This window comes from Physcomitrium patens, chromosome 9 (genome assembly GCF_059467195.1).
Source record: "Physcomitrium patens ecotype Gransden chromosome 9, ASM5946719v1, whole genome shotgun sequence".
Classification (NCBI taxonomy): Eukaryota; Viridiplantae; Streptophyta; class Bryopsida; order Funariales; family Funariaceae; genus Physcomitrium; species Physcomitrium patens.
The window spans coordinates 13,922,782-13,949,316 of NC_143418.1; the positions used below are offsets into that span (position 1 = coordinate 13,922,782).

Sequence of the window (26,535 nt, forward strand, 5' to 3'; positions counted from 1 at the left end):
TATTACTGTAGTGAATATCATATTTGAAAGCTATTTATATGAAGACTACTTTGGAAGAATAACTTCTAAATTAGAGATTAAATTTTATCCATGATATTAGGTCAATTGTTTCCTACCAATTGCTTTAAGGCAATGGGCAAGTAGAAGGCAACCTAGTTTTTGAATAAATAACTTAATAATTCAATTCAAACTAAGTAGTACTTAGATTGATTAGAGTAGAAAGGGAAGAGTCTTAAGCTTAACAAGTCTTGGATTGGAATTTCACTATCAACATGAACAATATACTTTGAAACAATTTTTAGATTTAGAAGATCAAAATATGCATAAGCTTTCTGAGAATATCTCCTTGGATTGAGCTGTTTTGGGCCATCTATGCCTCCTACCTTGGACTATTAGGCTCTAGTTGGCCATTTATGGCTCTCCCCATATGTTCAACTCTCAATTATTAGCACAATAAAACTTTTAGACCTTTCTGAGGCGTCATTTGAATGAACTTGAATTTTAAACCAATTTCAAATATTCATCTTGCTTTGTGCCCATCTAGGGGTTCATTATCCATGGCCCATTAAATCTCCAATCTCAAGCAAACAAAAAATCAAAAAAAACTTGAACTTTGTTTTACAATCCTACATTTTATCGTACTTGCTGAGATACTACAGCACCCCAATTACCGCTCATGAAGAATACTCATCAAGCTCTCAATATCCACTTTGAACTGTTTATCTAAGTCGACACAAACATGTTACATCCCCAATTCTTGACCTAAACATTTCCTCAATGTTCTTTCAAAAGTTCTACTATTGACTCAAAACAAATTGCATTAATTTTCTTCGGCATAGATTCAAGTAGGTAGTTACCCACCTCGATAATCTGTCCAGCCTGAATGGCCAAGTTTGAAGAGTAGCAAAATTGTTGCACCAACTTCATGTGGATTCAGATTTCGCGTTTTGTAAAGAGTTTTGATTATTGAAGAAATGTTAAGCCTTGAGGCAATGTTATTCTGCAGAGGGAAAGATTTCGTAAGGCATGGGTGCCGCAATCCAGACGAAAATGTGCAACAGTGGGCATATTCTATCACACCCTCCTGACATGATAATTTAGTTTTACTTCGCGACATCTGAGCCCAGTAATCGCTCTCGTTACGGTGCTACTATAAGACAGAATGCCAATTGAAGGCTATTCAAAGTTATTTAAGGCTCAACGAAAGTCGTATTGAACTGTATTCAACTCAATAATAAGAAACTACCACTTCAAGACTCAAAACAACAAACGTAAGTCAGAATGTATCAGAAAGTTTTTAAACAAAAGGGTCCTCAAATCAGGACCAGAAGCACATCCAATATGCTATTATACAAGAGCCCATCAAGGTGGTGGCCTAAATCAATTGTGGTATACTGAAAAACTTTAAGCCAGCAAAGCAAAGAACTGGTAGCGATCCAGCTCCTCACGTCAAATCCAGTAGCTCCCTAAGAGGCATTGGTTGTTGGCAGGAGTCGATAACCTCTGTAATAGCTGCATGTGTTTCAGGACTGAGCATGTTCAATGACATATGAAATGCCTGTAAAACGGAAAACAGAAGGCAAATAGAATGTTCCATCAGTACTTGTTATTCTGTACGAAAGAATATCTGCCTGCTGCAAAACCCAAAGCATACTAGAAGACAATAGGAAGGCCAATTTTTTCTGATCATCAGCTCGATCAATAAGACGATGACCTTTCCCTTGTGATACATAAACTTCAATTCTTATGCGTCGGCTACACAAATTGATATACTCCAGCACAGAAATGTCACGAGCCAATAATGATAACGGAAACAGTAGAAACCCGACACATACCAAAAACCTCTCCATGACAGGTACCAAAGAGCTCAGGTTATCTCCAGGTAAGCGTTGAGCGATTGCCAAGCGAACAACATCACTGCAACCACCAGTAATAAACAACGATGCCTTTCTTAGTGTAAAGCAGGAAAAGGAATGCTGAGAATAAACACATAAAATCCACGGTTCTAAGAAGCCTAAGCAAAGTTTAGCTTTAAGAGGAATATACGAAATACCTCTCCAGAGATAAGAATGCCAGCAATACTGCTGTATAAGCCTCGACAATCATGTCCTCTGCTTCTCGCTCCCCTTCTAAGATATTCACTTCCTCATCCACCTGTGGGATTTACAACAAGCGACCGCATAGCATTTTAAAATCTTCAATAGCCAATTCATTAATGCATATGATTTACTTTGAACATTAGTATGGTTCTGGGCAAGCTAAAGTAATTGAGAATAAAAACATTAGACTTCTCAAACATGAATATTCATCTCTCTAATAACATTAACTATTCTAATAAAGAAAGAACTTAGTAAGTTTCCCTAACTACCAATAACATCTTACCCTAAATATGTGGAACCGTGCAACTTAATGTTAAGCCAAGAACTACAGCCTTAGATTCAATCCCTACTAAGTGGAGTAACCCCAACATAGAATTTGAAGACCACGAAATTATCGAGCTAATAACCTGCCAGGAATGCATAATTCAAAAGCATCGACACTATATTCCTCACACTAAATAGCGTGCATACCTCTGACAATTTCTCGTCGATGGCTTCTGCTGCCTCTCCAGCTCCTTGCTTGCTTAAGAACAAAGCGCAAAGCAAGGAAATCATGCCATAGTTGCTTGAAAATCTTCCTCTTTTTGCGGCAATGTGTGGAGGCAAATCTACATCCAAGGTTGCTAAGCGACCCCTGTATAATCCACACACAATGCTAAGCACAAGGGAACCGATATTATCTTTATAAGTTGCAAACATAGAACATAACATATTTTCAGACAATTTATTTTACACCAAGCTGCTGATGACACTTTGAGTGCAAAACAGACAATCGGAATGGAAAAATGAGGCCAACCTGTTTATTTCATCCCTCTCAACGAGGTTACACAAAACGCCCAGGGCCACCACCACCATCTCCAAATCTTGATCTGTGTCACTACCTTTTCCTTTCAACTTATCATAAGTTGTAGAACCTACTCCTTGTAATGTGTCAAATGAGGGTTTAGGAAAATACGCCACCAAGAGTGTAGCAATTGGATCCAGACCTCCGCAATTTGCTACTTGTCGACAACCGACTGGATTGTTATTTGTAAGATTCATAAGAACCTAACGGTTACCCCAAAACAGTGATTAGAGTTAATAAATAAATAAAATAGGTTGAGATGTGTCGACATATGAACAGATATGACACTAAAAATCACACAAAAAAATATATTCACCGACATATTAACCAATTTGGTTGTCTCGTACTTACCTTGGCAGCAGACAACAAACATTCAGCCAAATGAGGACTGGGCTCTCTGTAATCTTCTGAAGTAGTTACCAATGCTGCAGAACCTTGGCTATCAGATGGTTCTCTACGCCCGCTAGTTTTAGCTGTGTCACTTGCCTCCTCTACTTTGCCCAGTTTCCTTCCTTTCTTTTTGCTTGCCATTCCAGATTCAAAGTCGAATTCATCATCATCAAATGCAAATGGATCCTGCGAATCGCTCCTGGAAGAGCTTTCTTTTCGCTTCAGAACTAAGCTTTCTGATGAAGGCTTTGCCTCCTGTGCAGCAGATGACGAGGTACCAGATATTCGTAGTAATGTTCTAGAAACAAGAGTTTCTGGAGGAGCTGACTTCTGCTTGAAAAGTGAACTTTCAAAGCCACAGGCTTCAGTACCGCTACCACAAGGCTGCCTTGTATGCGCTTCTGACTTGAGCCTCAAAAGAGCTTTACCTGGCCCCCTCTTGCTGCCTTCATTGAAGACACTCTTGCTGGGACCCCCGAAGGCTGCAAGCAAGAACATCAGTGAAGCCCTAATTAAGGTTGGCCAAAAGAACTAAACCAAAAGCTCTGAATGATGTATTCTATGAACACCTGAAATATGGAATGGACGAACATTGCATTATTGATGCTTACACTTGATGCTTGACGAGGCGGTCTTGTCCACCACCTTCTCCGCTTTCATGCAATCTTTTGCGCCATTTTTATCCATACTGCATTTGTCGCGAACTTCTTTCCTTTCCTTATAGCAATCAGCAAGCTCTGTTTACAAGAAAAACTCCCTTACTACAGACCTTACGACAGGAGCAACATCACAAATTCCAGCTCTAATGTTCTGAGACAGGAAAGTATTCTCCTCGAGAAACAAAGCGAAGATAGAAACTTACCGGACAACAACTTGATAGTGGTGATGATGAGGGCAATAAAAGTATCTGGAGCGTCTTTGCTGACTCGAGGCAACCTCAATTCCAACAAGTGTCTCTGCATGTTGCAATGAAAATTTTAAGTCTGTAGGACATTACCAGAGGATAACCCCAGCATATATTTACGCAATGAAGAACTTCTGAAAAAAACCACACCTGAATTGACATTTACTTGCTTAACACAGTTGAAATGCACGACTTAATATTAATCCAATCCAGAAAATCTCGTGGATACAAAGAAGAAGAAGAAAAGGAAAAAGAAAAAGAAAAAAGAAAAAAAAGGAGAGAAATGAAAGATCTGAGGGTTACCTTGCGGCATGCTGAATTCCACACTCTATCTTAAGTTAATCCATTTCATGAAAAATTAACTACTGTAAACATTGTCGTCCAAAATTTACCTGATTTTGTTCGCTGAGAAAAGTCACATTTTCCATTACAACGAGACACCTCAAGAGCATACCAACTCCACCATTTTTCTCACATTTATCGAGTGCTGTGAAGTACTTGCTCTTACTACCCCCTGCTGTCTCCTCAGCCTCCACCGCTTCCTGTAATGTATTGCAACTCAGAGCACCATCAAAACATCATTTCCAAATAGTCATGTTTTTTCAACTCTTCCAAGGCACTTCACAACCCTAGTACTTACACTGAAGTATGAACACCTCTGATTTAAACATCGTTTCTTCATTTTCCCATGTGAGGAACCAAAATTCAAGATGGTGATATTGCTTTACCCGTATGTTTCTTAGGCAACCAGCAGCTAGGTCACAAATGGTATCAAGACCTCCAAGCTCGCGAAGTCTCTCTTTGAAAAACCCCCCCATTCTTCGTGCAGCCCCGGAATTATCTGCAAAATCGGCATCATAATGGATAAAACAATGAAATACTACAAATGCGACAATGACCTACCTGATAAAGCAAAAACGAGGTGCAGGGATAGAGAAAGTCACTAAACAACTGTTTGGCCACTAAATGACTACAGAGATACAATAAGTCCTCACAAAGCCCGAAAGAGGATATGTATGATTTATCGAAAGAAATAGTCAAGCTAAACTTATTGTATTCAAAACATGGAATAAAGTATACACATAAAGTTTTTATCAAGACATACCACCATACATCCAAAAGGGTTAACACATTAGGTCACTCAAAGGTCTCATTTACTACAACATCTATTCCGTGGCACCAGTTCAGATATGATTTACCGTCAAGCACAACAGGAGAGATGCATGCTTTCTCAACTGTCAATAATGCAAGCCACTTCGATGAAATCTCTTGTCCAAGAAGAAATCCACTTTCAGAATCTTTGTTCAAATAGCTAAAAGGATTTTTCTCGTCTTTTGCGAACAGCTGATGTACTTCAGCGACAACAGCAGCTCCACTTTTATCAACACCCGAGCCTGAAATACCGATTTTCGATCTGAATCCAAGCTCTGACAGCTTACTGCCACCTGTCGATGAAGTTTTTTTCACAGGCCGAGAAAGAGATGAACCTAGTAGTCCCATTAGGAATCTCACACATGCTGCAGAATCGAAAAGTTCCTCATTCTGACCCTGTTGCACCCATAAGTAGGTCACAACTGTGAATTCATAATGAAGATAAGCACTTCAAGTTACATCGGTTGATAACAGATGACAGAAAAAACTATAAAGGATGGCATAATTCATTGCTAAAGATTAACCCCCCGAGGAAGAGAGATTGCTTAACAATATTTCACACTACTCATAAAAAAAATTGACATTTATCTCATAAGGTCAGAAAGAGACTACAGTTCAACATGATCCAAATAAATATAGGCTTCGAACTCCAAATATGAACACTGTGGATGTTCAACCTTACATCAAGAGCAAGAAAGTACAAAACCGCAGCTGCTGCCAGAGCCAAAGGAGGGTCATCCAACGGAAGAGCCACCACTGATTCGAAGAGGGGCTTCACCAACCTGCGAAAATACATGCAAAACACATGCTCAACGATTGACCTCGTCAACCCACACCACATCCAGGTTTGATAGCACTCGGAAAGTTAAAAATAAAATTGGAAGTACCTGCGACAAAAGTATAACCCCCTGATCAACTGAGACTCACGAAATAGTTCAGCAAAGTCCTCGCTATAGCTTAGAGTTTTGCTCAAACACGAATGGATTGTACACTATCAAGTATGGCAGATCGTACCCATGAGTTCTTAGAAGTCGTCGCCGCTGCATTGAACCACATAACGACAGAAGAGACTGGAGACTAGCCCGTTGAACACGCAAAGGTTGTCCAGGCTTCAATCCATCCAAAGCAAAATTAGCTTCATCGGTGTGTGCCATGAGCTCTCCAGATTCTTGTACTTCTAGCAAAGTTGCCGTTGCTGGAGTGGTACGTCCCCAGCTAATTGAAGAGATGCCCGATCCACCCCATTCAGTTCTGTGGTTTGAAACTCTGTTAACTGCTTGATCACCATCCAGAGCCAACTTCTCCATAAACTCGTCGCCATTCAGATCTTGACTGTCCTGGGAATTAAGCAATGGTACGTTTGTAACTACACCCCCATTCTCCATCTGTCTGCTAGGCCATGTAGGCGGTCGTGGCCTTGCAAACCCAGGGACAGTACCCTCGTCCGGTAAACTGTCGGATTGCCACAAGCACGATTCCTGAGGGAAAAACCATCATCTATGAATCCGGAATACTCAGAGGATGTTAACTTTATCTGAGGACTTGACGTACAACCCGAGAAATTAACTTGATTAAAGAGAGAAATGAAGTGATATACCCAAAAATACAAGAATGAAATCTCGTAGGAGCAAAGATCTTCCCGACGGAATCGAGAAGCAATAGATGGAGCTCGAAAGGTGCTAAGTGGAATTAGATTCTAGCAACATATTAACGCAACATAATAAAATGCCCTGTGAATCTCAAAAGGTTAACGGTTGCTTTGATCGGCACCTGAGAGGACGGGAACGTCTCGTGAGACAGTGGAAGCGTCTCCTGCGAGCTACTCCATGGAGAGTCTTGAGATTGGGAGCCCTCGCCTCCGAGTGCGCCATCGGATACACTGCGTCCACTCCGACGTCGTTGATACGTTCTCACAATCATCCTACTAAATCAAAATTCCACGCTTCTTCCCTCGTATCTTAACGTGGAAACAAACCTCGACTGGACCACGTCGGTAATGCTAAAGTATGTCGTTAAAGTGTTCCAAAATATACCAATACGATACGGGCGGTACGAATGTTTGTACTCCCAAATTCATCACGACTAGTCTCCTTCTTGCTCCATGAAATGTCGGAACCAATTCAAAGACGCTTCACATTTAATACCCTTGACAATGTAAACTGATGAAGGCGCGAAGGAGAAGCATAAGCACTGCAATTTTCAGTCCGCTCCCATTACTGCTAGCCCTGACAACTCCAGTTAGGTGCAATTACACTAAGATGTGCTCCAGCTGTCCGATTTAACAAGCGAAATGTACTCAAGCTGCTCAAGCGAGGAACAAAATAATTATCAGTGGACACGCATCCCCCTGTAGCCTGCATGAATGGCGTCGGTTACATTACTTAGAACACGTTAACATCTTACATGTTGCTTCTTAAATCCGATACTCTGAAGCACTCATGTTCCAATGAAGCACTACACCCTAAGCTTCATTAATCAAACCAATCTCGAACGCAGTACTTCTTCGCTGCCAATTCTCTCAGTCGCAAAACACGCTAAATTAGTTGCAATACGTCAAAAATGAAGCTGGGAATCATAAGTCTCTATTTCAGTGACCATAAAACACCTCAATCACTTCCACAACCAAACGTTCTGATCAAAACCTCACCACCTCTGGGGGCGCACTTTTGCTAGAATCTCAAATATATATCACAAAAATAAATAAATAAAATAAGGGGGGGGGGGTAGAGAGAGAAATCCCGCCGCAATCCACATAGCAATAAATGACAGTAAAATCTCAAGACTCACGGCGCCGCACCATGTGTAACATAACCTAGCCCACGCACAGCGATACGAACGCCTCCCATTCCACAGCATCCAGAAACACAGAGAAATCGCAAACTGACCTGCCTTAGAAAAAACCTCCTAAGCAGCGAACGATCAAGCAAGGACAAGGAAACTAACAGTAGGGGAAAGGGGGAGAAGGGAGGGGGGGAGGGAGGGTTAGAAGCTGGAAGCGGAGGGGTGAAGAGCTTTCGATTTGAAAAGACCGCGCTGGAAAGAACAGAAACAGGGGATTGAGGTGGAAGCAGAGACAGGGAAGAGAGTCAGCGAAGGAAAGGGGGAGGGCGGGGAGGAAGGGAGAAGAGAGAGGGGGGGAGGGAGACGAAAGCTGTGAAAAGTAAAGGAAAAGGAAAACCTGGATGACAACCATGTTCATGATGGCGCCACTTCACATTCCATGTCCCATGGCCCCATGCCCCCCCCTCCTCTCCATGGATCCCCCCTTTCATTCATCCATCCATCCTCCGTCTTCTCGTTTCTCAACCTCATTCATTCATCCATCCATCCTCCGTCTTCTCGTTTCTCAACCTCATTCATTCATCATCCGTCTACTCGTTGCTCCCCTTCGTTCGTTCATCCTCCGTATTCTCGTTGCTCAACTGCATTCGTCCATCTTCAGTCTTTCTGTTTTATTTTTAAAGTATTCTTTTTTGTAGAAAAAATCAAAAAGTAGATGGTTATTGAAACTCTATGAACACAATTTTTTGATTTAGACAACAAATTTTTATTGACAAGACATGTAATACATTGTATTGTTGTCTTGTGAATAAAAATTATGACCAATTTCTATTTAAATTTTTATGTAAAAAGATAAACTAACTTATAATTATTTAGAAATACTTACTCAAAAACTGAACTCAAAACTATCATTTTTTTACAATTTTTTTGTTTTTTTTTTTTTTGTTCTTTTAAATTTTTTTTTCGCAGAGTTGTATTTATTATACAAGATGAATCTACAAAAGAAAAAAATCTCCTTAAAATAACATATAATAAGGTTTTAAGAATAACTTTAATTACAACATAAATTTTATAAGTTAAAGATGAATATTTTGAACTTTGTTTTTGGAGAAGAATTTGGCATCAAATAATGATATAATAACTAATATTTTAAAAAATTGTGTTTTAAGTAGTTCAAGAAGGGATAATCATTTTTTTATTTTATAATGCTATAAATTATTAGAATAAGTAGTGTAGATTCAATTATTTAGAATATATAATCTAAGAATAATGGAGCAAATTAAGAATAAAACATCTTGAGTCTTAAAAAGAAAAAGAATATCTAATGAATATATCTAATGAAAAAAATATACAAAAATATCTAATGAATTCTATCATAATTATAATACTTTTTAGAAAATGTAATATATCCAAATTTTGATATAATAAAAAGTACTTTATAAAAAATCTCAAAGTATTATTATATGTTGTTAGAGATAATAAATAGATAAATAAATAAATACCAATGTTTGAAAAATAGTAAAAACAAACTAAATATTTTTTCATATGTGCATGCAAAGAACATATTATATTATATAAAACAACTTGGGTATAAGACAAAGAGACAAATAAGAGAACATGGGGAACATAGGAGCACGGGGCTTTTTGAGGCCCCATAATTTGGAAGAAGCCACTATCAACTGCTATGAAAAGGGTAACATGGGAACATAGGGACCTTTTATGTGCCCAATGACATGGGTTTCCACTAGTGTGTATATATATATATATATATATATATATTCACATCTCAATATGTGAATATATATTTGAAGGAAAAGTTTAACATTTTTATATAACTTTATAGATTTCAAGAAATCAATTATTAAGTCATTAATTCACTCAATATTTGCTTACAACACCATTTTTGTTGTTTAAGTTTCAAGAAGTTTCTCATTTAAGTCCCAAGAAGTTGACTAATTTTTTTTCATAGAAATGTAAAAACAGTTAGTTATATATTTACTTATTTACAAGCAAAAATAAGAAAATAAACATTTTAGAGAAAACTATATTTTTGAATACATAAAAGGAAATTGTGGCCTTCTGTTTTCATTCTTTTTTCTTTTCTTTTTTCTCTCTTTCTTGACTTAAGTATTATACAATACAACAGGTCAAATTCAACATGTTGTAATAAATACACATCAGAACATTCTTAGGGTATCATCAAGAGTACTTTATTTTATTTTAAAATGTGTGTAAAGTGTTTAAAAACGAATTGAGAAATATTATATTAATTTATGCTCTTTTATGTATGTAATAATGATAATAATAATAATAATAATAATAATACTAGAAACAAAAGGTAATTTGATGTACACTAGTTTTAAAAGAGAGACATGTTGCACGAAACCATGAAACTGGCAATAACAAATCACAACATAATCACTCCATTATATATCTATATATATATATATATATACATATGGAGAATTTACATCAAGGGGTGCACTCATAGAAATAATTACAAGTAGGCTCACAAATCAAAAAAATAAATTTCAAAGAGAGGCACAATTCTCTTCCTTGCTTCTCCTCGCTTGCCATGATTTGCCACAATTTGTCATTGCTGCTTCTCTTTGCATGGTCCAATAAGCTCAAGGTCAAGCTCAAGATCACTAGCAATGAAACAAGGAGATCAAGTAATGACAACTCATGACAAATTGGTTGTGGAACTATGTCCTCCACAGTCAAGGATGATGATGGTGCTATTGCAAGCTGTTTTGTCCAAGTCTCTACTTCCTACCAATTTAGAGCCAATGGTGATAGGTTGTCTCCATCCAAAATAAAACTAGCAAGACAATTTGCCTTCTCACTTGTGGTGAAACTAAGTCAAAAACCAAACTATGTGCTCAAAATGTGGCTGAAAGGGGCCACAATTTCCCTATTTACAATTGGTGATGTTGAGCATGATGATTATCAACCCTTGTTGGTTACTTTTGCTTGTTGGACCACACAAGGAGAGGCAACAATGACAAACAATGCATCTCTTTGTAGTTATTTTCAATTTGTGCTCCTACTTATAATTATTTTTGTAGGTAAAACTTTAGAAGTAAATTTTCATATATATATATATATATATATAATTCTGTGTTGTTGAGCACTCACTGCAATCTTTGGCACATCCATACTCCTTTGTTTCCTTGTTTCATAGTTTCCATGTCCCTACATTTGCTCACATCTATGTTCAATGGTTTCCTTGTCTCTATATTCTCTAGTTCCCATCTTTCCACATTTCTTTGTTTCTATGTTCTTTGATTCCTATGTTCTCTTGATTCCACGTTCTCTTAACATTCTTCAAGTCCCCTTCTTTATGGCCAATCAAAATACTTTTTTGTTTCTTTGTGTTATACCCAAGTTGTCTTATAGAGTAAATAAATAAATATATATATATATATACATATATTCAAAGTTGTTTTGTACATACATCCTGGTGTGCTCAGAAACATCAAAGGCGGCATGATGTCTTGGTGGAAAGTTGATAACTCTTGATCTATTGTGTGATACCTGCCATGTCCATAGTATTAACCTCAACAAAGTTTGGATTTTATCAACCCCAATTAGGATGCTTCTTTGTCTCTTTATGTTATACCCAAGTTGTCTTACATAATATAATAGATAGTTGAAATCATTGTCATTAAAATTTAAATATTCTCTTCCTCAGATTTGTACAAAGATCTTGTATATCATATAGCAAAATCTGTAGCAAATTTTGTATTTTTTTTATGTAGAATATTAAAATGCTACATTTAACACAAAAAAAAGATTCATGCTGTACGTGTGTTCCAAAAGAGAAGGCATTAGTTTATATGGGTACTAACATCGAACCTGCAATAAATCGTACCCTACCACACAGTTCGTTGGGTAGGGGCAGAATGGGTGGATCAACACTTTTCAACCGTGCACGCAACGGTGCGCGAAACCAAGCATGGAGCGACGGCACGGCCATGCCACATTCTTGAGTTAGGGTTTGGCCACAGGCGCGCTCCGGGAGGGCCTGGCTCGAGGGATCGATCGAAGTCGACATCTACTCGCAGTGGGTGCAATTTTGGGATAGTGTGGAGCTATGGGTGGGACGTTGGCGTTGCGATCCTGCTTAGCGGTGGTGGGCTTGGTGCTTCTGTGGGGATGCGGTGCACAAGCTGTTCAGTTCGAGGTTAGCGCTCGAACTACCAAATGCATCGCGGAGGAGATTCAGAACAACGTGGTTGTGATCGCGGATTATAAGATCGTGCATAGCGATGAGTCGCATACGATCACTGTGAAGGTGGGTGGGTAGCTACAGCCAGGGATCTCGTCTATTGTTTCGTTGTGTGTGTGTGGTGGTCGTTGGTTTGAGAGATCATCGGAACTCGGTACTGAAGGATGTCATCTGCGAAGAGAATGGGTGGTGTGGTCTGTGTTGGGGAGTTTGTTTGATTTTGACGCCTGATATCTTGATGGTCATGATGTATTTTCATTTCTTTTTGTTTATCTGAAAATAAACGGTATATATTTAAAGTCAGCCGTGGTTTAGTTGTCTTGCAGATGAATTTTTCCTGATAAAGATGAGAGTTTTAGGACATGTATGAGAATTCAGGGTGAATTTTAGTTGGTAACGATGACCACCACCACCAAATTTGGTTGAGATGCTGTAGGAACTCTTTTTACTTTTCACCTTCATGTGTGGTCAGCTCTTGAAGAGAAAAAAGTTGTGAAGCTCGTTCATTATTTAAAAGTGGGTTTCTATACTGTCTATGCATGTTAACATACGTGCGACTTGTGGTTGTGATTTACAGCAGGCTACTTCTGTTTTACGTGTTGCTGAAACGGAGGTGAATTTGATGAATGTGCTGTTGTAATGTGCAGGTAACCTCACCGTATGGAAATCAATTGCACTACCAGGAGAATGTCAAGTCGGGCCAGTTCGCATTTACAACTTCGGAGACGGGCAATTTTATGGCCTGCTTTTGGATGCTGAATGCACCTGCCACAGCGGTTGCCAATGTTGCTCTTGATTGGAAGACAGGAGTCCATGCCAAAGATTGGGCGTCTATTGCGAAGAAGGACAAGCTTGATGTATTCCCTACAAACCTCTTCTCCCAGTATTACAAGTCTAACTTTAAATTGAGCTTTAATTTTTTGGAATTGTTGTGCGATTTCAAACTGAGATTGTAGTATATGGTCGAGCAGGTGGCAGTCTATGTTCATCAAGATTCCTACCTAGGCATTTCTTTTATCAGTTTTGATATGAATCGCGTACTTAGTTTCATGTTTACTTTCTTTGAAGTGCTGCTCTGCGCTTCTGATCTTAGTTTAAGTATGTTTACAACCAATTAATGCAGTTTCTTCTCCTTATCGCAGGGAATGGAGCTTGAGTTGAGAAAGCTGGAAGAAGCTGTAAATTCAATACACAGTGAGATGCTGTATTTGAGAGAGAGGTATTGTCGGCACTGTTTGCACTGTCTGCGTTTTACAGCACGTAAACGAAGTTAGATATTGAAAGCTTGTGATAATGGTTTAATTATTTTAATTTTTGAGTTCTCTTCTTCCTGTGTTTGTATCCTTGACTATGTTGTCGTTAATGATGAGTGTTTGTGACAATTGCAGGGAAGCAGAGATGCGGAACTTGAACGAATTGACGAACTCAAGAGTAGCATGGTTTGGGATCATGTCCCTCCTTGTGTGCCTAGGAGTAGCAGGATGGCAGTTGTGGCATTTGAAGTCATTTTTTGAGAGGAAAAAGCTTTTGTAGGTTTCGTGACTTGCGGATAAGTTTCTCTGCCTTCAGTTCTCTGTTCAAAAGTAAAGTTCAATTGTCATGAGGGGAAAAGGTGTACGTCTGCAAGATGGACGTGGCTGGACACATCCTTAGCTGTTCCTGTCGACACCTTTGATGGTTTTTGCGCGCCAAAAGAAATTCCTCACGGCAACTTGTACACATATTTTGGAGATAGAGTTGAGAAGAGAAGAAACGCTCTTCTCTGCTTCAAGGTTTTGATTGGGATGGTATTATCTCAATTAAAAAGCTCTCCAGGTTCACACTATCTGGTCTTCTCGTAACTTGGGGGTTCTGCATTTAGCAACCTGACAATTGCTAATTCTATGGGTTTTTCTTTGCCCAGCTATGCCTCAAATCAAATTTGTAGGGGAACCTAGATTACTTTTTCAAACGCAGATTTGGGTGGAAACTTGGAGAATGTTTCCCAAGTGTGCCATATGACAATAATGTTCGGTAAATTGGAAAACGAGTTAATGCTGCATTGTCTCGTGACATAAAAATTTCTAAGTTCCAACTATGCCATCTCTTACTAAGATGTCACCTGCATGAGCGTTAAACACTTGTTCCACAAGAACTAGCAAGATTCAGAGGGATCGATGAATTTCACCTTGTAAAATTCTTTTGGTTATCTACTTCAGGTGCAGGCCTGCATCAAGCGTCAAGGAAATTAGGATACCTTCAATGCCTGCGCAGCCCTAGTTTGGGTGCTTTCTGGACGTTGATCATCGTCATCTCCTATGTTGCATTTCTGGTTAGCGGTTTGACGACTATTGAATGCAGGTGTCTCTAAAGACCTTCTCTACGTAGTACCAGCATTTGTCTGTAATCCAAGATTGCATGTTGAAGTTTCGTTGGAGAAATATGGGACTTAGATGATGTCTGATGCTTTACAACTCGTAGGCTGCTAGTCCTCGATCCTACTTCAGAATTTGTTTCACATCTTAAATGGAACTCGATTACTGGTCGCTGCCCCAGAACAATACTTGCCGTTGAAAGAAGCTACGCTCGAGCTGACTCCGATCGCTTGCTCTTTGAATCCACCAATTCAGAGCCTCCAGCATTTTATCCTGTCAAGCACTTCGGGAGGTAGCTTACGTCTTAGTGCAGAGGTTAAATTGAATGCTCGCCACGCAGGCAGTATCAGCGTCACAAATTCTGGTTCAATCAATATGGTGTTCAATTCATTTTCTAAGCATGTCGTTAGGTTCCCATCTTCAACTTCTCACAAGTTTTGCATTTCATGTTCTTGCCAAGAAGTTTGAAGCAAATGAGGGGTTTTTGGATTGAACTCAAAATATTAGGAAACATCTCTATGAGGACCTATCACAACTTTCTTCAATCGAAATCGGTTACTCAAACCAAGGAGTTCCGTTAAGATGTTCTAAGTTGGGCGAATTTCGTGTGGTCGATGCAAGTCTGCAGTAACATTCTGGTCGAAGTTGTGTGGTTTTCAGACAAGAATTTCAACCCTGCAAATCTCAAAGTGTCAACCAGCGTTGATTTCGGCTCCAAGGCAAGCATTGAAAAATAAAACGTGCAGGAGCATACTCCGGTTTACGAAGGAGAATAGTAACAGTAAATAGTCATAATCCAATAACGATGAAAAAGATTGTTACGAAACTCGTATGAACAATTTGAAAGATCACAGACGTTGAGAAAGTTCCCAACCTTGCAGTTGATGCTGCTCTCTGTTAAGTCCATTTTTTATTTTTTATTTTTTTAATTCTGGCCTAAAATAAGTGTTGAAGTGAATGATGCGCTGTGGTTGAGACTCCAGCAGCTTGTGATCATCAACGGGGGAGAAATTGACATGTGAAAGGTCCAATGCATGACATATTCTGCAAGTTGGGCTGCAATGCGTAAGTGTGCTGCAACCATCCTATAATTGGACCTTGTTACTTCTCGACTTTATGTTGGATGCTGGATCCAATCAGCCTGTGAAAATTTCTCGGCATGATCCGTGACATTGACGGGGTTCTCTAGTTCCCACACATATTATGTCAATTTCTTGAGGTGATTTACCGTCTCTGAGACTAATTCTGAAGCTTTCGCTCGATCATGGGAAGTGAAATGCAGCATCGATCATGATCTCTAGTAACCACACAAATATCTGAGTGCCCCCAAATTGATGGCACATGAAGACTTTAAACGAATCCGAGTATTGCTTAGTATTTTTCCTTTGCTGTTGCAAGTGGGATGAATGGGTGGGATGTTGCGAGCGACTGCTGTAGAATAGTCGAACCAGCAGCCTTGAACTACACCTGCACGAGTAGACGCAAGATCTGCCCGCTTCTCAGCTACTTGTGAATGCAAGAGTAGTGTGTAAAAGCCCTTGAGAGGACAGGGCTTCAACAAAGCCGAGCTCAATTCTATTGATTATTAGAAACTAGACCAAATATCTTAACAGCAGTTACGTGCTGAAAACTATTCTCAAGACAGATTGTTATAACCCTGACTCGAGTGCATTTCTGACAAAAACCTCCTTCACTTGGTTTGTGCACGTTTGCAACAGAGAGGTTTTGCACGACCTCATTTGAACATTCGCTCGATATGCCTGTTGCAACTACACCTTCAGGGTCTTATTTTGTGCTCTGTGCTCAGCCAATAAGAACTCCAGCTGTTGTTGCTCGAAGTTCTCCTGGTCGACCAGCTTAGCCCCTAAGGCTTTGAACCTTTCCATCTAATTATCTTGCTTCACTACTTCATTCCCAGAACACATTTGACCCACGAAGCAATCACTATGGTGCATAACATTGACAAATATTCTTGTCTACGTAATCGTCAGATTGTAGAATAAAAGGTCACAGACACAGGACCTGATTTAAGCAATTCTTAAACAAGAGTAGCTCTATTTTTTTTCCCACAATTTATTTCTAATCCCTGCCTGTTTCCGTCTCTGCTTCTTTTGATTCTTGTACATTCGCCATCATCTCCATGTCACTGTTGCCTTGCTGAGTTTCACCATGAATTCTAGCGATGGTTGTCCACTGGAGACTTTTAAAAATAGTGAAATGTGTATTCCAAATATCATGCATCGGGATGTCCGCTAAGCTACGCTGTGAGGTTGTTTTTCACTTTCTGCACGGTGTGAACTCGTTTATTTTGAGCTTTGCGATTGCATTTTTGGTACATGTTTGTGTTTGTTCTCACAACCCAGCTGCCAATGACTTGTTTGTCATGAATAATACTTATCACTTTGCAACATCGGTACAATTTGAAGGCGAGATTTGACCCAGAAGAGTGAGTTTTGCTGTTAAGGTTTGATGCAGTAGCTCTCTTGAAGTATGCGCCATCTATTAACTCACAAATATTATTCTAAGATGTATTTGTCATTTTGTCCCATGTTCAACAAAAAGAGTGGTATTTCATCATGTGAGTCAAATATGTTGGTGTTTGTTTGCTGTAAATGTGATAATAATAACACCTTTTACTAGTTGAATTATATATGCACTATTGTGTATTAGCAAACAAGTAAAAAAATAACCATCTTTTAAAGATTTTTTTTCTTCTTGTTAGACATTGAAAATACAATTAGATTTCCATGAATTTTTGGTATTATGGATAGTGTGTATTACATTTTGTACAACATGTTGGTTTGTATTACAAAAAAAAAAAAAAAATGAAAATAATGTGCATAATTTTAATAGCCATATTAACAAAAGAGTTTATCCAAAAATGCAAAGACAATACATAAAAAGATTAAGGTGTATAATAATAATAATTATAATAATGTATTGGATTAAAAATAAGACTGAATATTTTTATATATTTTAAAATAAAAAATATCATATTTTCTTAATATTAAGAATGATTTAAAATTTAATTTAATTTAATTTTTTTAATATGATTAGTAGATTAATTAGTCAAATAAAAATATAATCATAAACTTTAGTATTTTAAGATTGTTAAGATTTGTTAATTTTTTTAGAATTTAAGATTAAAGTAATTATTGATAACATTAACTTCCAGGACTCTTCGGTTTGATTTAATTGTACTATATTCAAGATTTTTTTTAAAAAATTTTACTGGATGAATTTTTAATGCTCTATTATAAATCTACTTGTGAAGTTGTTGATTATGATAATTTTACAATATTATTTTTAGAGTTGTTTAGAATAAACCAAGATCTCAATTCATCAACATTCATAAAAATGAAACAAACAAAGATAACAATTCACACAATTTACAAAATTAAATTAAATTATTTTATTTATTTTATTTTTAGAAATATTTTAATGAAATAAATAAGTGTATAAAAGATTGTTCATTCTAATATCTTCAAATATAAAGGAAAATGTTTGAAGTTCCATGCAATTCTCAAGGAAAATGTTTGAAGTTCCATGCAATTCTCATCATGAAGTGATGAAAGAAACAATAGATATGAAACAATAGATATGAACAACCATGATATTGAGTTTCAAACACCTCTTCACAATAAATAAAAAATAACAAAAATTTGTAAAGCTATATATATATGTATATATATATATATATGTATATATATATATATATGTATATTATATAGGAATGTTAAATAGACCCATGCTTTTACTAAAATGACCCACCCATCATGAAAAAAAATGATCTCTAGATTCATTTCTTCACTATTGGATCTAAAACTAATAAAATCCAACCATATTCATTATGATTACCGTATTCTTCATCATGGATGGATAGGTTGATTTAGTAAAAGCTTGGATCCATTTAACATTCCCCCCTATGTATATGTATACATGTATACATATGAATGCATTCCCCCTTATATATATGTATACACGTATACATATGAATGCATGCAAAAGACCATGAATCCACTTTGACTGACAGTACCACAGAGGAGAATAAAAGAATGAACTATTGTTCTACAAAAAGAAACTTAAAAAGCTGGTAAACGCTACACACACATACCAAACTTGTTGTTACTCACATCCAATCTTATTTCTTGGTCCCAAACAAACCCACAAAGAGGCAAACAAACCAACTTAGTTTGCCCCTTCTCGTTTTTCTTGTTTTTCCATGTTTGCTTCGATAACGCTACTACGGTCGAGGTGAACAGGGCTACAGAAGCACGCAACGCATTTGTAATTGTGTGTGTTTGTGTGAGCGAGAGGGGGCTCCGTTCATCTAGACACAAGCTGGAGGAGGGATTGAAAAGGAAGGACATATCCGTAATACTAGGGCAGAAAGGCCCAAGGTAGAGTAGTATGTGGCCATGAGTAGAGTAGGCAGGGCATGGGAGGGAGGGCGAGAGTTGTAGTAGTAGAATGTTGCCCAGCAGGGTCCAACTGGGTATGGCAATCACCGGTTGTCACCGATCGTCGCTGCCACAATTTACGAGCCCATCGCAACGCAATTGCTCTACTACCCTCAGTCATGCTATGACTCTGCGCCGAGTTTTCTGAACCATCGTCGTCGTCGTCGTCTCGGTGTTTCCTACACCTGCATCATCCGTTTGCGTAGGGTATAAACTAGGCTTCGACATTTCGAGGAGAATTTTGGTTTTTGAAGGTTGACTGACCCTGGCGGAGATTTTACCCGTTTTCTGCTGCTGCTGTTGTTGTTGTTGTTGTTGAGAGGATAAACAACCTGCAGGATCGTGGTGCTGGAGTTTTGTGGCGTTGGGTTTGGTACTTGGGGATTTGGGTGGATTCCAGAGTGTGGAATTTTGTGGATTGAGGGTGAGGAGAAGACAGAAAGAGGTGTGTTGTATCGGGAATCGATTTTGTAGTGTTGGGATTTAGGGGGTTGTCAAGCAGCAGGGAGGAGGAGTTTTGAGGCATGGGAGGAGAAGGAGTTGTGGGAGCTATGGGCCCTCCTCCGGTGCAAGGTGAGCCTGTCTGTTTTCTCTCAGAGCTAATCCTGAGGTTTTGAACTAGGCCTGGATTTCTACGGCGATGGCGATAATTGATGCGCGGTGTCACCTAGTGGCTGCTTGAATTCTTTGAAATCTAATAGGTTTGATGGAAAAATAATTGATTCATTCAATGGAGACATTTTGTTTGCGGAAGCCTTATGGAAACGACCATGAGCTATCAGAGTTATATATTTTTAGTGCATGAATGTTGAGACTCGTACAAAACATAGCTGGTGAGGAAATGGGTAGCGGTGATTCTAACAATTTCTTTCCAGTCGGACGTTTGTTTACAAACAGCTGATTTTAGAACGTTGAGTGACTAGTATCTCATCTTGTATAGGTTCATCTTAGTAGTCTGTCACATTTATATGTCCTCCTTTTTCCCAGGGAACCATAGAGTGGGACTGCATTGTCGTGGGTGGGATTTTTTTTTCCCCTCTTGTAAAGGCCACCGTGCATCTCAGTTGTTTGCAGATTATGATTTATGATAATCTTATATGTCCCAATTACTCTTTGAATGGTTGTGCGGCAGATACTGAAGCAGCAGGGCCGGCTGAAGGAGAGGCTGTGGAAAACAAGATAAAGACAGACCCATGGAAACTGGAGCCTCAACCAATTCGTGAAGACCAAGTAGTTAATGCTGTCAATTTTCTTTCTCATCCAAAAGTTCGGTCGTCGCCCATCGTTCATCGACGTTCGTTTTTGGAGAGGAAGGGCCTGACGAAAGAGGAAATCGACGAAGCTTTTCGCAGGGTTCCGGTATATACCTCTCAACTGCTTAGTGTGAATAATCCTTAACAATCCTGGAAGTGTTTTATAAACGAATCTGAAGAGATTGGCGTTGGAATTCAAAACAGTACTGGTGCAAACTATCAGTGTTGTTGTGGTCTTAACGTACCTCAATCTCGAGTAATGATATGTCTGTAATGAAAAAAATAAAAAAAATAAAAAATTGTAGGAAGATATCCCCTGGTATTGCAATGGTCTTGAAACGTGACGATTCATTTGAAAGGTCAACTTTTCATATTGATTTTCGTGTATTGCATTATTCTTTAACAAGAGTATGAGTAACCGAGGTTTATTTGGCTCAGGATCCTCCATCTTCAGAGGTAGCCGCAGCTTCTGCGGCAACAAAAGGTTTGTTTTGCGATGCGTATGTACGCATCAAGTTGTTGTCAGCACACAGAGAGCTCTAGTCTTTTTTTCTGCGGAGAATGCAGTTCCGGTGATTTGTGTTATTGATTTCCTCGATGCATCTAGGTATCTCTATTACATGAAGCAATTTGTATCATATCCTTCTCCATTCTAGCTTTGCAAATGTTCCTAACAGTAACTGAATCTAACAGGTGCCCAAGTGAGTGTACCCTCATCTCAGTCAATTGCTCCAGCTCAGAGTCAACCATTAACTGCTCTGGCAAGAAGAGAACTAAGCTGGGGACAAAAGCTGCTTGGGCTGGGGGCAATAGTGGCGGCGAGTGCTGGTGCAGGTGTCATCACCAAGGTTTGTATTGCATTCTTTGGTTGAAATTATTTTATGTAGATATCATAATTTTTAGACAGTGCCTAACGAATCATGTGATCCACTTTGTTAGGACACGAATAATGTTGATACAATCCGAACGGACTTACATATTGAATCAAGTTGATTGCATTGGCGATATAACTTTTTGAGAAGACTAATATTTTAACAGTTAATCCTGAAATAATAATAACAGCGTTGACAAAACATTGCTCTCTGTTCACAACGAGTTTGTTGAGAAAATTGTGATGATTTTACCGGATTCATGTTTACAGGTGTATTTACTTCCAAAGTTCAAATCATGGGTACGTAGCATCCTGGTAGAGGAAAGTGAAATTGATAAGAAGGTATCTCCACCCACAGAGGGGCCACCCGTTGAGCCAGTTGTGAATGAGGTTGCTCTAGCAGCTAACGCTGCAGCTGCAGCTGCCTCTGAAGTGGCTGCAGCAATGCGTGAGTTTTCTCATGCTAGAGTTAAAGGTAATCTCCCTCTTCTACAACTTTCAGGGTTTTCTGTATCACTCTCCGTGTTTTTCTGTTCTGTAATGATTCTATTGAAGAATATCGAATAGTGTACGAAGTTCTTTTACTGCTACCATAAACTGTAGAATACCGTAATGTTGGTTCACGGGCAGTTTTCTGACAATCGAGAGGTACCAAGTTGACGTGTTGACTTGTATTTTTATTGTGGTTTAGAAAGTCTGCAGCTGGGAAGCATAATCAAAGCATTGGAGTCACAGACCCAGGAGCTGAAATCTGCCCTCTCCGGCATGCGGGATGTTGTAACCGATCGGGATGCTGTGACCAATCGGGATGTTGTGAACAACTCCGAGTTAACTCCTACGTCATCATTTGGCAGAGGTCGTCCTTAATCAGCTTGTGCTGGATGATTAATTCCTCGCAATTTGTATTTCTCTCCTGGACTCGCAGATTTATTTTTGTTTTTATTTTAAATGTGAAAGTTCATTGTGATGTGTCATAGCTAAACTTCTGCCTTCTACCGTGAGTGTTGATTTTGTCTGCTTACAAAAACTCCTGATGACAGGTTATCGATCAGATCCCTGGCGTACACCTGAGATGCCCCGTCCCTCAGGTACACACTGTGAATTTTGTTATACGTTCATCTATGTGTTATACGTTCATTTTTGTGTTCCACATCCAAAAATTTATTAGACTTCTTGGGTTCGCAAACTACAATTCATTAATATGGATTATATTACGTCTGCAGCTATGCTGGCCGAACGACCGTACGCATTAGCAGTGATACCACCACCCTCGCCACCCCCGGCTGAAAGAGAAGAGTCGCCAGAGAATGGGTCGGAGCCTATGGGTAGCTGAGTAATTTAGTGGTTATAGAAGCCAATGATGTACTTCTCTTAAGGTTATTTGGTGTTAATTAGCCTCACGGCGAAAAAAGCTGAAGTGCGTGATCCGGTTCTCAAATGCACAGCCCTACCCTCTGGTGCTCCCGTGGCGAAGTAAGAGTTTTAGTAAATATGTTTTGACTGTCAATATACTTCCAATGTACAAGAATAGACCGGCTTGAAGTTTGTCTCATGTGTACTAGAGCACCATTGCTATTTTTTGTGTTTTAGCGATCTTTTGAAGTGATGATCACCAGGTTTTCATGACTTCGAATCCTTCAAATCCTCATTGCACAAGCTCTGCATTACAGGTGCAGGTTATTCTAGTCAACCGTCCTGCGTTACTTCAAAACAGTACTTGGGGGAAAAGACGGGTACTTTAGAACAAGCTAGAACTAAGGGCTGCTACTTGGGTCTGTGGTCCGAGCCTAGCAGCAGGCACTTCACATCCTCAAACGACTTAGGCAATTCATCAGATAGCATGGAATTTGTCAGAGGCAGACCAAACGTTTTATATTTTATTAACACTACAATTTACAGCAGGCTTACATATAAAGTGCGAAAGAAACTACACATAAAACCCTCTTATCAAGGCATCTACAACAATACTTCAGACAGTGATCATTTCATCAAAAGAACAAGGCTTTAGAGCCTACAGCCCCAGTGTCCACAGGGACCTCGCTCCCGGATCTAAGGACGAGGGAATCGCTGCTCTGATCGACCAAGACAGACACAGTACCCGACACTCGTGAATCTGCATCTACAACCACAGTGTTGTCCTTCACACTCCGCAAGACATGCTTTGGGAAGTCCTTCCCGTTAATATAGAGGGAATACTGTGTATTTTGAATGAAATCTCTGAAAAGAAGTCGCTCGTTCAGATTGAGACGCCACGTATACGAAGATGCAAGGGTGGCCCTAGCGATGGTCGCCTTGAGAGCCATACCATAAGCAGTGTTCTGGTCCACCAGTGTGTCATACACTGAGGTAAAACGGCCTGCGGATTCATCAAGCGCCACAATTGGAACACCACGAGAGCTTCCAGTAAACATGTTGCCAGTGATGGTAAGGTAGGAAATGCTGTGGGTTTTCTTAGTTGCTCGCAGCAAGATGTTGGCATCACCCGATAAGAAGTTGTTCGTAATTTCAAGCTGCAAGGGGTCTTCAGCAATAATCCCTGTGCTGTCCAAGTGACACCCAACGATCCGCGTCTGAGAAAAACCTGGCAACTGCAGATAGATACCCACACCTCCTAAACTCGTAGCTTTATTATAAGCGTGCAAACCTGTAATGTAGTTTCCCACCCCACTAAGAGAAACCCCATAGGCAGCTGAGAAGATAACCACATCAGCAACAACGTTGTCATTGCTAATGAGGTTGATTCCAATTCCCGTGAAGTCCGACTCTCTCGGATCACCACCAGCTGTGATAAATTGACCGATAAACGAATCGCGAATTACATTCTCATGACCACCCTCCACCAAGATGCCATCCGTTTCGAAGTGAGCTACGTACACATTTTCCACGGTGACGCGGATAGAATCCACGACAAGTAGTCCTCCACCCCTGAAATTACCGTCCAACAAGAGATCCCTTATGATAATATCTTCATACGCCACAAATTCCTTGGATAGAGGCAAACTCCGACCCTTCCGTTCCCGAAGTGAACTTTTCGTTTGATTCGCTCTGAGGCTCTCAGACTGAGAAGACCAAAGCTCAATTAAGTATCCATCTCGTGGAAAATTCGACGTTGCCCTAAGGGTACCACCATGGATCTGCATTTCAACATTCCATTGCCCATATTAAAAAACTGGATCCACTTCAAATGTTTAACCAACTGCAAAGATGAAGTCAATTGTTACATCCACGCAATCACATCTTGAAAACTTAAAGAAGGAATTATGAGTTGAGAAAGTCAACCATAACAGTTTTCGAATGTAATGCCCTTCTTACTGCCTTCATCAGCTCACAACAGAGATATTAACAAAACCCAATGACCGACTCATGAATACAACTGTCTTCCAGAAGTTGTTACTTGGTGAACAAGCTTGAAAGCAGATTTTGACCTATTGAGTTGAGAAGACACTATCGTGTCAAAGCGAACGAATCTCATAAAGGTGAAAGACATACCACAAGATTTCCCCCGCTCTTCCCAGGGAACCGAAGAGGGTGGCTGATAAGATAATCGCCTCCTTCCAAATGAATCTCGACGCCACCAAGATCTGGAATTCCAGGAAGAAGCTCGTGTTTGGTAGCCATGTTGAAAGCCTGATTAATAGCGGTCTGTAATGCTCGGGTGCTATCATATTGACCCGAGGGATCAGCATTGTAATCCGTCACATACAGTACTCTGGAGTTAACCCCATTCCTCTGCACAATGAGAGGTCGACGTTAAAGATAGATAATAATTCAAGGGATTGTAGTGATTATGAACGGCTCATAAGTCTTCCTCCACATGTTCAGTCGTAGAAAAATGGTCTGGATTGCCTTGAATGTCTGTGGTCCTAAGGCTAGGTGCTGAAAATGATGGATGTCAATTAAATTACATAACCTCATCAACATTTTTGAAGCGCATCACTCTAAACTATTCCTGTTAAACCCACACTGCCGTATTGTAAGTATGTGTTCGACTCTCTGGGTAGTCAAATGATTATTCCCAGTATGACTCACTAACTATCAGTTTTTCTGAAACCCTAGGATACATGCTGTACGCACTAATGTACTAAATGTAGAGCAATGGAGGTTATACCTTGTCCCGCAAGCGACCTTCCTCAGCAGACATGGCCTTCGTTTGCTGCCATAAGGAGGTTTGCAGCAGCTGCGCTCTCTCCCTACTGGGGTTAAGGTGCCCGTGCTGCGCGGAAAATCGTAGGATGTTCCGGTCTCCAACTCTGAGATTCGACTTCAAGGCATCCGATAAACGATAGCTGTACCCTGGTGCGATCAGAAAAAGGAGGCACACAAAGAGCACCACATTTCGCAGACCGAGGCTTCTCATTGCAATGACCTGCAAGCACGACAAAAACTTCAATGCGTAACTGCATTCAAAGGTAATTATATCGCAAGCCCAGAGATGAACTAAATTTTATTGTCAGTTTAGAATGACAAGTTACAAATCCCCTACTATAATGTTCCTTAGCAATTCGAGCAAACTTTCTACCTCGACACTGAGAACTATGATCAAATCTGAAGGCAATTGAACATTAATTGCGAGCTGCTAACCTCGGGCACCGCAATCAAGGCACACAATAACAATTCACTTCGGAAACTGACCTTTCATGCACATAACCACAAGTACCTGCTACCGACTGAATTCCACTGATAGGAAACCAAATGTCAAAACCTATCTCGCATGCAAAACCCACTCAACTTCTTCGTCAAACTCTTAATACTCTCCATCTACAAGATCTAAGCTGAACCTCTCAAACCTAGAAACTCCGTAGGCATGTCAACCCACATCCTCAACACACACAAATACCCAGGAATACACTACCCTACTGGACCTAAATCAAATGCATTAGGCCTCCCCCACTGCCAGGCTACAAACCCAATATGAAGAGAGAGAGGAAGCGAGAGAGAGAGATAAATGACCTTAATATGGAGTGAGGCGTGGCAACAGCCGGGCAGATGACTCGCAAAAAAAAATGAATCCGAGTTGTGCAGTGGCACAAACCAGCTTTCACTACATCACACTTGTTTCAAACCCACAAGCCCAAAACATGGCACAATTGCCTGCTGAACCCAGAATACCCAAACCTGATGTGGTGGTATCAGCTGAAGAAGGAGATGGCTCAAAACTCGCTGCAACAGCGGTGAAGATGATTGATGGGGAAGGTC

The 26,535-nt window shown here is 39.6% G+C and overlaps 4 protein-coding genes across 6 annotated transcripts; 2 read left to right on the forward strand and 2 right to left on the reverse strand.

Moving 5' to 3' along the window:
• Positions 1–1,272: 1,272 nt before the first annotated feature.
• LOC112286865 (wings apart-like protein 2) lies at positions 1,273–8,468 on the reverse strand. 3 transcript variants are annotated; one of them, XM_024529198.3, is made up of 15 exons: positions 8,275–8,468; positions 7,160–7,743; positions 6,404–6,867; positions 6,072–6,171; positions 5,437–5,785; positions 4,966–5,078; positions 4,630–4,779; positions 4,196–4,289; positions 3,945–4,070; positions 3,295–3,815; positions 2,896–3,146; positions 2,571–2,733; positions 2,054–2,154; positions 1,836–1,917; positions 1,273–1,558 (listed from the first exon to the last, which is right to left on the reverse strand). In XM_024529198.3, exons 2-15 carry the CDS (start codon positions 7,307–7,309, stop codon positions 1,445–1,447), a joined length of 2,778 nt encoding a protein of 925 aa, XP_024384966.1. In that variant the 5' UTR covers positions 7,310–7,743; positions 8,275–8,468; the 3' UTR covers positions 1,273–1,444. The 3 variants fall into 3 exon arrangements, with proteins under 3 accessions (XP_024384966.1, XP_090109383.1, XP_090109382.1); XM_090253257.1 differs by having other exon boundaries at positions 8,279–8,465; XM_090253256.1 differs by having other exon boundaries at positions 8,187–8,443.
• A 3,722-nt stretch (positions 8,469–12,190) lies between these two features.
• Positions 12,191–14,478, forward strand: LOC112286352 (transmembrane emp24 domain-containing protein p24delta3). The gene is made up of 4 exons (XM_024528154.3): positions 12,191–12,467; positions 13,049–13,258; positions 13,544–13,620; positions 13,790–14,478. The coding sequence occupies exons 1-4, from the start codon at positions 12,267–12,269 to the stop codon at positions 13,932–13,934; spliced, it is 633 nt and encodes a 210-aa protein (XP_024383922.1). The 5' UTR covers positions 12,191–12,266; the 3' UTR covers positions 13,935–14,478.
• A 4,855-nt stretch (positions 14,479–19,333) lies between these two features.
• LOC112286380 (peroxisomal membrane protein PEX14) lies at positions 19,334–22,891 on the forward strand. Its single transcript, XM_024528235.3, has 8 exons — positions 19,334–19,788; positions 20,348–20,574; positions 20,907–20,952; positions 21,162–21,316; positions 21,610–21,814; positions 22,031–22,195; positions 22,380–22,427; positions 22,563–22,891. The coding sequence occupies exons 1-8, from the start codon at positions 19,740–19,742 to the stop codon at positions 22,670–22,672; spliced, it is 1,005 nt and encodes a 334-aa protein (XP_024384003.1). The 5' UTR covers positions 19,334–19,739; the 3' UTR covers positions 22,673–22,891.
• A 303-nt stretch (positions 22,892–23,194) lies between these two features.
• On the reverse strand, positions 23,195–26,535 carry LOC112286379 (polygalacturonase QRT3). Its single transcript, XM_024528232.3, has 4 exons — positions 26,455–26,535; positions 25,448–25,705; positions 24,829–25,068; positions 23,195–24,473 (listed from the first exon to the last, which is right to left on the reverse strand). The coding sequence occupies exons 2-4, from the start codon at positions 25,694–25,696 to the stop codon at positions 23,328–23,330; spliced, it is 1,635 nt and encodes a 544-aa protein (XP_024384000.1). The 5' UTR covers positions 25,697–25,705; positions 26,455–26,535; the 3' UTR covers positions 23,195–23,327.

Coding starts and splice junctions, on each gene's coding strand:
- LOC112286352 (XM_024528154.3), top strand. CDS start 12,267: ATGGGTGGGACGTTGGCGTTGCGATCCTGCTTAGCGGTGGTGGGCTTG. Junction 12,468..13,048: donor CGCATACGATCACTGTGAAG/GTGGGTGGGTAG, acceptor TGTAATGTGCAG/GTAACCTCACCGTATGGAAA. Junction 13,621..13,789: donor ATGCTGTATTTGAGAGAGAG/GTATTGTCGGCA, acceptor TGACAATTGCAG/GGAAGCAGAGATGCGGAACT.
- LOC112286865 (XM_024529198.3), bottom strand. CDS start 7,309: ATGATTGTGAGAACGTATCAACGACGTCGGAGTGGACGCAGTGTATCC. Junction 4,071..4,195: donor CACTATCAAGTTGTTGTCCG/GTAAGTTTCTAT, acceptor TCTTGTAAACAG/AGCTTGCTGATTGCTATAAG. Junction 1,918..2,053: donor GCATTCTTATCTCTGGAGAG/GTATTTCGTATA, acceptor TGGTGGTTGCAG/TGATGTTGTTCGCTTGGCAA.
- LOC112286380 (XM_024528235.3), top strand. CDS start 19,740: ATGGGAGGAGAAGGAGTTGTGGGAGCTATGGGCCCTCCTCCGGTGCAA. Junction 20,575..20,906: donor AAGCTTTTCGCAGGGTTCCG/GTATATACCTCT, acceptor TATTTGGCTCAG/GATCCTCCATCTTCAGAGGT. Junction 21,815..22,030: donor TTCTCATGCTAGAGTTAAAG/GTAATCTCCCTC, acceptor ATTGTGGTTTAG/AAAGTCTGCAGCTGGGAAGC.
- LOC112286379 (XM_024528232.3), bottom strand. CDS start 25,696: ATGAGAAGCCTCGGTCTGCGAAATGTGGTGCTCTTTGTGTGCCTCCTT. Junction 25,069..25,447: donor AAGGTCGCTTGCGGGACAAG/GTATAACCTCCA, acceptor CTCATTGTGCAG/AGGAATGGGGTTAACTCCAG. Junction 24,474..24,828: donor AGAGCGGGGGAAATCTTGTG/GTATGTCTTTCA, acceptor GTTGAAATGCAG/ATCCATGGTGGTACCCTTAG.